At 42.9% G+C, this 10,464-nt stretch overlaps 1 protein-coding gene across 1 annotated transcript; it reads left to right on the forward strand.

Moving 5' to 3' along the window:
• The first annotated feature begins 6,403 nt into the window (after nt 1-6,403).
• On the forward strand, nt 6,404-7,367 carry LOC127344350 (acidic endochitinase-like). Its single transcript, XM_051370586.2, has one exon. It carries the CDS (start codon nt 6,486-6,488, stop codon nt 7,365-7,367), a length of 882 nt encoding a protein of 293 aa, XP_051226546.1. The 5' UTR covers nt 6,404-6,485.
• Nucleotides 7,368-10,464: the final 3,097 nt, after the last annotated feature.

Genomic DNA, 10,464 nt, shown 5'->3' on the forward strand with positions numbered 1-10,464 from the left:
TGTTCTTGCTGATATTGCTGCCCAACAACAAAGATGTGTGTATTTCCCGGCCGTGTGCATGCTCAAATGCTTTGATGCTTGATGTTTTCTTGCACATACACCTGAAGGATGGATGCCTCATTATTGTGACGCATGCCTCACAGATGAATCGTTTAAATCCATAACACAGTATATATGTGGCATGGCTGCCTTGGCGTTTGCACATGCATGCAACTGACGATCGTGTATGGTTGGCGCCAGAGAGCATGGGTTTGCGCCAGATCGGTACACATTACTGATCAGAGCAATATCATTGGGATATCAATATGAAACAAGTAACATGATTACGGTTGACCGATCGGTATACACCAGTAATGCTTAACCAGGAGGGCATGGTTGCACCAGAATGTTGACACAGCATGCAGTTCGCAGACTATGGTTCTTCGAGCACTAGCCATACACACGAAAGCAGCGCCGACACCACGCTATGAGCCCGCAAACTCGTTGTTGCACGGTCTTGTTACCAATGACATATATCTCCGGCCAGACGCGCCTCCATTAGCTAGCAAATTGGTCGTTAGCATGGGCCATGCACGCTCGCTAGCTGACTAACAGTTCATGCACAAACTACTCCTTGAGTTCACAAATAAATATACATTTATCTTTTGGAAAAGTCAAACTTTAATAAAATTGATTAACTTTCTCGAGAAAAGTAGCTGATCCATCTTAAAAACTAGCTTCATAAAATAGTAATTAGATGTCATATATGTTGCTACTTTTTGGTAAAATGTTGGTTAAATTAAACAGAACCTAAACATACACTTATTCACAGGCGGAGGGCCAGCAATTCATGCAATAACTGCATATATGAGCTACAGCTACGCACTCGGTTTAATTTGATGAACTAATTAGCTGGATATGCATGGAGCTAGCTCGTAACATGCATGGATGTCCTAGCCATCCGCCATGTTGCACGTCATCCGGCAAAAATCTAACCACCTATAGTTCTTCATGGTCTATTCACACCCAATCTCCATGGTGACCGAATAGTGCCGACAACGGTCGATGATCGCGGAGCAACCATGGTGGCCGGAAGTGACTGCTGGAGAGCGTAGAAGCGAACAAGAAGGTGGCGATGAGGTTGGCTGGCACCGGAGAGCCTGGAGCCTTGCAACGGTGCTCTATTAGTACTACTAGCATGATCTAATAAATAAGGTTTATATTTTTTGAAATTCAAGCTAAGCAAAGTTTGGCCAAACTTTTAGGAAAAACTATTAACAACTACAAAACCATATAGACATCACACAAAAATATATTTCATGATATATCTTGTATTGTACATTTCATGTTTGATTTTTATAAAAAAATTATAAAAACCTTAAAAATTAGACCAGAGGTAATAAATGTTAGCATAATTATAAATTAAGCACTATTGTTTAGTAATAATTAATAATTACGTCAAACATTGGTGCCCATCATAGCGCTAGCATGTGATGCACCTGGTTGGAAAGTCAGGAGGTGGTTAGTCACCTAGACAAATCTAGCTAAAATAAAAAACCTAGTTTTGGCCTAAAGCGAGGTCAGACGGAAGAACCCACGTCACATGGCAAGAGATGCAAAGCATGTAGGTGTAACAAGTGTTACTTCCGTTTTATAATGTAAGCCTTTTTAGAAAACTAAACTAGCCTTTCTAGAAAAGCTTATGTTTCAAAACCAAGGTACTACTACTTACCTTTAATAAAACCAGTGATACTAATACTAAGTACGTCTAACAATGGTGCACCGGGCACTTGCATATATATATGATTGACCGAGTTAGAGTAAGTAGTTGGTCATGAGTTGGTCACACGGAAGACCGAGCATCACGGAAAGAGAGGCGGATCATGTAGTTGCTTAATTACTATCTTCATTTTTTTTGAGGAACGGGCAGTCGAACCGCCAATCGATTAGATAGAAATAGTGTTAATTAAAGAAGAGTCGCAAGTGAACCGAACGGCAAGAAGCAAAAGGAAACTAGCCGCAAGCTGCTGGGTGCTAGTATTACTACCTCCATTTTCATGAGTAGGGAGCATAAGTATTTTAATACGAACTTTAACCAAATTTTGAGTAACAAAATCTTAATTATATTGTACGTAATTAGTAGGGACGGAGCTCCCATTCTAGCAAGTTTTGGCTTCAACGAGAATTTAAATTTACCACGAACCTAACCCTGCTTTTAATCCTATGTTATTTTCGCATTATCGTTTCCGCCACACCAAAGTTTTAGTTCGTCCTCCGCCATTGGTAATTAATATTGGATTCGTATTGAAGGACACTTTCTAACGATGCTAAATTTATACCGATAATTTTTATATATTTAAAGTAATTCTAGTTTTAAAAAATGAAAAATAATGATGCCTTATTTATTGAAATGGAGGGAGTACTAACCATTTATCGTAACAAAAAACTAAGCTTTACTACTTATCTCTAATTCAATTAATGCTACTAATACTAAGTACGTCTAACAATGGTGCACCGGCTGCTCGCCTATATATGATTGGCCCAGCTGGAGCAAGTATTCGATCACGTTGTCAGATAGAAGAACAAGCATCACAACAAGAGATGCACAGCATGTAGCTGCTTAATTAGTACAAAATATTTTACGTAATAAAAAACTAAGCGTTACTATACTTGGTAGTTGGCACTAATGAAAATCGGTGCCACTAATAAGTAAAATACGTCTAATGGTGCACCGGGTGCTTTTCTATATATGATTGACTGAGCTAAAGCAATTAGTCAGTCTCCATGCTGCAACCAACCCTTCATTCTGCTACCGAGCCTCAATCGCATTACTGGTTTGGGCCGAATAAGGCCCAACCGTTGTCTGAGTAGAAATGGTAGCAACATGGCAAATTTTTAGTCCCACCTTGCTACTTTAGAGAGGTGGAGACCAACTTATAAGGGAGAATCTTTAGTGCCTTCCAAATAGTAGTAGAAAGACATGCATCACACACAAATAGCGCGTGCGCTCGCGTGAATATTCGCGACTTAAGACATTATCTTTTTGTTACTATAAGAAGCTAGCAAAGCTAAATCAAATTGTGATACGTGGGCGTTGCATCCACCAATTCACCACCGTGCGAGTGTGTTCCAAATGTGCCAACTCCCCTAGGAACCAAATAAGGCACCAAACTAGACAAATGACATGTCACTTTAGCTGCTTCAAACATTACTACCAAAGATTCCACAACATAATCTACACTACTTAAAAAGGAGGAACGTGTTCCTTATTCTGCCAATACGTCAAACCCTTCATCGTCGCACTTCGTCGCGCGTTATCGCGGCCGAATGGGCCAAGCCCAACGAATCCATTTCATTGACTACATCGCCTCTCTCACGAACCACGGAACCAGCGCCGCCGCTTGCTAAGGTTAGCGCCTCCCGACCCATCCGCCCCGTCGCCGCCGAACCGTTCCTGCTCCACCGCTGCCGCCGCCACCAACCGTCCCTCGCTGTCGCCGCCTCACCTCCCATCGCCCCGGCCACTTCAATCTCTCCCACCTTCATTCGGTCCTCCAACGCTCAGGTGCGCCTCCTCCTGGTGACCTCAGAGCACCACACGGATGAGGGACGAGCGGCGTCATGTTGTGGTCTAAGTACTATGATGATCAGAGCGGATACAGTTCCTCCATCAAGAGTTATGTGTGATTTTCTCCGTTGTGGAAGGCACTTTGTCCGCGGTATTACACATGTCCAACATTTCAGTGTCGTGTGCCTACCATGTTCTTTATCATATTATAGTGTGTAAATTCCTTGAGACGAGATCATATATATTGGTAGTTAGCATAACAGTGTTCTAGAGATATGCATGTATGTGTAATTATGAATAAAAGGTACACAATTGATATTTTGAAGCTAAGTTCTATTATGTTGACATTTTTTTGCCCCGGATATATAATTATTGTTGGTGTTATGTAAAATCCTTAATTGTTAAGGCTCTATTAATATTGTGCGGAATTGACCACCATAACTACAATAATCGTGTTTTGTTCATTCAACCTCGTCGAGTTCTTTGGTATCAATCTATTCCAAATTATAAAATGTTCCATATTTTTCTCCGAGTTTTATGCATCTATATGAGTTTTAGTGTGCATCTTAACTAATTTCAGTCTATATGTAGTCCATGTTGAACTATCGATAACATTTTAGCTATAGACGAGTGTTGTGATTGGCAACGGTGATCTTCTTTGATGAAATCCTTCTCCTAAACATTTGTTTATCTACCTGCTTTTACGAGTTCAAACACCGAAGGGTTGATGCATCCAATACCTCATTTCATTTGATATCTCCTCAAGTGTTCCTTTATCTTATTTTCAAAAGTTAAGCATTTATAACAAAAAAAATCAACCTTACATTACTAATTAATGAAAACATTATTTGGCTTGTAGCAACCAATTGTCAGGATTCCCTTCAAGGACGAGTGATGCACCTCGAAAAAGATGAATACCAGTAATAAAAATGTAATTTAAAAAATAAGCGGAACATGGTACTGAATAATATTATGGAAAAAACTTAAATTGAAGAAATTAAATAAAATGAAATAACTTTAGGGGATCCACAAAGAACATGTATTATATGCGAAAAGTCTCTGATTTTCTTGTTTTTATGGAATAGTTAAATTATTTCATATCTTCCCCTAGTTTATAAGTTTTACGTTTATAACATTCTCTCATTTACTTTTAACGTATCCGGATTTTTTTAGGATTTGTAGTTCTTACTTAAATTTGTGTTCTTAAATTTCTTTATTTTCACTTATTTGGTTCATTCTATTCATTTAGTTCGAGTTTTTATTTTTATTTGTTTGAATCTATTTATTCTAATTCTCTATTTTTTCCATACTTTTGTGGAGTGTGTTGCCATGTGTGTAAAACCAATTCCATGTCATTAAAATGCTCAATGTTTCTGAATCACAAAAACATTATGTATTACACCCATTTCATTTACGTATAGGAAGGTTATCCTTGACAAGTACAACTTTTCTACGAAGGAACCACGTGAATATCTTAACATTTAGTTTCCACGAGTATTTTAGGAAACATATGATATTTTTTAATTGATCTTGCAACCATGCCACCCACTCTTTATCAGTTAGATCTCTTCTAAAACCTATCTTTAAAGGAACTTCAAGAAAAGTAAAGATTGGTAAAAGTCAAATTTACCGACAAAAGCACCAAATGTTTTTATGGTCGGTTGAGGCTACTAATAACTCCTTGATAGTCCCGCCATTTCACATGTGCACAATATTGGTTTCTAATTATTCTTGAAGTAGACAACGGGTCGTGTCATGCGTGCACTTATCAGATCGAAGGACCTCAAGGTTTTGCTAAATATTATCTCACCGAAGCAAACTCAAGGTTTTGGTCCTACAACGTGAATATACACACAATAATGATGGATCTGGGTCCTCTCACGTTGAGGAGGTAAGTGCGAGCGCTATAGTGATAGGATATAGTGTAACAACACCTTTAAGGAAGGTTAGAGTATTGTAGCAGATTTTTTTTTTTTCGAAATGGGGTGATCCCCGGCCTCTGCATCGGTTGATGCACACAGCCTTTTATTAATCAAACGAGAATTCAAAGTTTACAATTCAATGATCACCTAGCAGATGTTGTGTATTAGGGCATGTACAATGGTAGGGAATGTGTGCCTTCTCTCAATAATCCACGTCATCAAGAGAAGACGATAAATATAAACGACAATAACAATGCATTAGCTCTTATTGCTATCTCTTGCAATAAATGATAATTAATTATTTTTTGTAGAAAATTATGCGGTTAAGGGAAGACAAGTGGTACAATGAGAAAAATAGCCTTCTCTTATTTCATAAGAGATCATACCTTAGGAAGACAACCTTATCTTTCTTCCTTCTCTCTCCTCCAACTAAACAAAAATTCAACGTGGCAAACGTAAGGAAATGCTGACATCACCCCATTATTGTACATGCCCTAATGTAACATAGCTAATTATTTTAGGTAATTAATGTATAAATTGTATAAACAAAATTTGTTACGTTATAATTTTGGTTTGTCGCACATATTGTTGGTGTTCTAGTTTATTACGGTGGTTTGTTCGTGTTTTGAACGCACGCTCTGTTTCAATAATCTTTGATGAACCGTTATCAGTCCGAGTAAATTAAGCATGGGTAGTTTCTGCCGTGGTTAAGCATTCACGGATGGTTAAGTAGTGTGCATACTTTACTTGACCGCAACCACTATGTCTCGGTAAATTCAGACGCAGGAGCGGACGTGCGATGCCACGAAAGGTCGATCGAAAGCTACTTTAAAAAAGCATCCGTGACGTACGGCACGAGCTGAGGCGCTTCATCAAGCCACTATAAAAACACCAGATGTATGCAATAGCCCATCACAACTCAAAACACAAAGCACAGCTCACTGTCTCTCAGTAGCCTCTCTACACTCTTTCTTGTTCTAGCTAGGCAAGCTCCGGTAATTTATCCCAGGCCAGCCATGAAAAGCCGATCTCTCACCCCCTTCTTGCTCGCTGGCTCCCTCGTCGTGGCTTTCCTCGCCACATGCCAGGCCGGCAGCATAGCCGTCTACTGGGGCCAGAACGACGGCGAGGCGTCGCTGGCCGAGACGTGCGCGTCTGGAAACTACGAGTTTGTCATCCTTGCTTTCCTTCCCAAGTTCGGCAAGGGCCAGACGCCGGAGCTAAACCTTGCCAGCCACTGCGACCCCTCGTCAGGTGGTTGCAGAAGCCAGAGCAAAGATATCCAGTCGTGCCAGCGCAGCGGCGTCAAGGTCCTGCTCTCCATCGGCGGCGGCGACGTGAGCTACGGCCTCTCGTCCCCTGGCGACGCCAGTCAGGTCGCCATGTACCTATGGAACAACTACCTGGGCGGCACGTCTTCCTCTCGCCCTTTGGGCGACGCCGTACTCGACGGCATCGACTTCGACATCGAGCTCGGCAGCGCCAAGTTCTGGAACAATCTCGCCACGGACCTGAAGAAGTTGGGCAAGACGGTGCTGCTGAGCGCTGCGCCGCAGTGCCCATTCCCCGACGAGTGGGATGGCGGCGCGATCAACACCGGCCTGTTCGACTTCGTGTGGGTGCAGTTCTACAACAACGAGGAGTGCCAGTTTAGCGCAGGTCGGAGTGCATTCCTTAACGCATGGAAGAAGTGGGAGTCGGTGCCGGCGGGGAAAATCTTCCTTGGACTACCGGCTTCCAAAGACGCTGCGGGGACGGGGTTCGTGCCCGCCCGCGAGCTCACCTCGCGTGTTCTGCCGCTGATCAAGGGCTCTCCCAAGTACGGTGGTGTCATGCTGTGGTCCAAGTTCTACGACGACCGCACGGGTTACAGCGACGCCATCAAGAGCCACGTCTGAGTCCATGCAGAGTTCGTCCGGCCCGGCGATGTGTGTTGCATCTTGCGCGTGTTCTTTATAGTGTCTGGTATCGAGCAGCTAGGCGTGGCTTGCCTTTTCACTCTCGCGTCATTGACATTGAGACTTCAAAATCCAGCGATCGAGTTGGCGAGCTGGCCGAAAACGTGGATGGACCGATTTTGAAGCACGGCACGCTCTCAGTCAGTTCAATCCGCTCCTACTAGGCCGGGAACCAGGACCAGGATGCTTTACTCGCGATCGCGCGCATGAGCCAAAGTCACTCCAACGCTGGCGAATCTGAATCTGAATGCGCAATCCAACCCACCCACACAGGATCCAACCCCCTCTTTCTCAGTTTTTGGTATTTAAGAGGGTTTTGTGTATAATGTTGCTGGTTGTAATTTTTGGGGCTGATCAGGACTAGATCTCCATCTGTGCATGTGGTTCTTTGGGAACTTGCTCTATCTTATATAGCATATCAAGCAAGATGGTTTATTTGCAACCGATGGTAATATAGGTAGTACTTAACACGTGTTGATAATAATGTCAAGTTTTATATGATGCTACAGGTCCTGCCGTTTTGGTTTGCTGCAGCAGGGGAGGGTCCGAACATATTGGCCTGCCTTTGAGTAAGACATTGCTGCCTGGTATACAACGAACTCCCTCACTGGCCTGCTGCTTCGGCCCCCGGTGCTTCTGGCTGCTTCTTTTGTAATACTGGTTGGATGAATTTCGGAGCGGACTCGAAGTTGTAGTAACTGTTCTTTCCCCTGTGCACATTTTCGTTGCTAACTTGCATTCGTGTTAAATTGAACTGCCAAGTCCGAGTTTAATTTTAGATGTAGATGTCACATTTGCTGTGTTGTGTGTGCTGTTAGTATAATGTATCTAATTGTTGTGTGGACCAAAGGTCCAAAGAAGAGAATAGGTCTTGTGAAACTTTTGAACAGATTTGCTGTTCATTAATTTCAAACTTGGGAGTCGATAAAGTCTATTTGGTTAGACTTGCTGTTTAATGTTTGAATTGTGATCGTCCAAAAAAGAAGGCAAGTAATGCCAAAATTTTCTAAGAACATTACTAATTAACTGCTACCTTTAATTTCCCCAAATGATTCAGAACTGATCAGGTTAGTCGTCCGAGCATGAAGTAGCGGTCAGATCGACCTGCACATGCACGTACGTGAGCCAATGTAAGGCTAGCTTCTAACTCGATCTCGTAGCTCGCTACTACTGTCCAAGGGGAGCCGGCATGTACGGCACTAGTTCTCTCCCGCCCAAATGCTACGAAAACTAGGGATCCATTAGCTGATTCGAGTAACGGTACGTACGTGTCCGGCCACAAGGACCATGCTACACATATACTCGAAGCCCATACAGATAAGCACAATCGTTTTGTTACCGTTTAAGGGAGAATGAATCGATGCAACGACGCTCTATCATCAATCAAAAGATAAACTCTACACCTTTTTTTTTTTGCTAAATTTCGCCAATCTATTAATAACCATCAATACTAGTGCAAGCAGATCTAAAGTAATAATAATTACAAGTAGACCTTTGAACCACCTAGCGACGACTACAGACATGAGCGAGCGAGCCGAAGGCGCGCCGCTGTTCTCGCCCTTGCATCACCGGAGTCAGGCAAAGCTTGTCGTAGTAGAGCTTGTTGTAGTAGACAAACGGGAAGTCGTCGTGCTAAGACCTATAGGACTAGCGCACCAGAGCAACAACCATTGCCAAAAATGACAACCGTAGATCGGAAGAGACTGACCCGAAACCACTCAAACGAACACGAAACCGACCGGATCCTAGGAGATCCACCGGGCACACGACTCGACGCGCCCTCCGCCGATGCAAGACGCACCGGAGAGAGGATAGGGCGAGAAGGATCTTATTCTGATTTTAGGATGTAGCCGCCGCCTCACCATCCCAAAGAAGACACTGAAAACAACCTAACAAAGAACAAAACTCTCCGCCGGTGAGAGGCCGTTGTCCGTCACACCTCCACGACGCCAACGCCACCGGAGGCGGAGAGGACCAACTGGCGTCGCCGGCGAGGGGACGAAGCTCCTAGATCAAATTGTGATATGTGGGCGTTGCAATATCTCATCTCTCCTTACTGGATTTCTCAACACTTCCTACTTGTATTTCTTTCTATTAGACAAACTATCAATAACCTCTTTTCACGACTATTGGATGGCAGGACCTACCTAGGGATCACCTGAATGAAAAGCCATCGCTCAGATTTTCGATCATCCAGTGACCTACCATTATTCTTCGTAACCGGGTACACCGCCTAAGAAAAATGTGATTCTCTAAGGGCATCTAAAATGCAAGGTGCAAGGTTCACGTCTTGTTATAGCACACCGTTTTTTTTATTTATTTCAGGAGTTTCCCGCTCGTTTTTCTTGTAAATATCTTTCAGAACAAAACTTTTGTTCCGATATTTTCTCGCTGGATTTCGCCACGGCTAGCACACCTAATTTTGGTTAGCCCCACTACCAAATTTTCATATTGTCAACAACGTTTTCCAAGAATCGTAGATTCTATGCTCCGATCTAGGTGATTTTGGTGGCGTCGGAAGCACTCGGGAAGTTAGATCTATCGACAAATTAAACCTATCAGAAAAATGGTGGGCCTCCCAAAGACCAATGAAATCTACCGATGAAATAGTTTGGCGGGAAAACCCAGGAAATATGCGTGCCGAAAATTGGATGGGAGATTTGGCGGAATGAAAAACAGGCGGTAAAGATGCCAAAAGTTGAAAGAGGGCGGGAAAGGTCCCAAAACTTCGATCTCGAGCCATAGCCATGCGGAAATGGGTGGGATGACTATGGAACCTTGAGACAATCTGGAACCTTAGCATGCTGCCACGACACCGAGACGATGCATGGATTTCACGCATGCAATAGTGACGCACTAGACCTTAAAATGCCACATGGAATCACATCTAATAGCCACTTTCACCCAAAAATGTTATGCACTCCCTCCTTCCCATGGAATAAGGCGTAAAAAATTCTGCACGGCGATTAAGGTGGTTAACGCGCGATGATTTGTTTCCAAATGTACCCCTCATAAATCTCTACCTCCCTCCTTATTT

This window comes from Lolium perenne, chromosome 3 (genome assembly GCF_019359855.2).
Source record: "Lolium perenne isolate Kyuss_39 chromosome 3, Kyuss_2.0, whole genome shotgun sequence".
In the NCBI taxonomy this organism is placed as follows: Eukaryota; Viridiplantae; Streptophyta; class Magnoliopsida; order Poales; family Poaceae; genus Lolium; species Lolium perenne.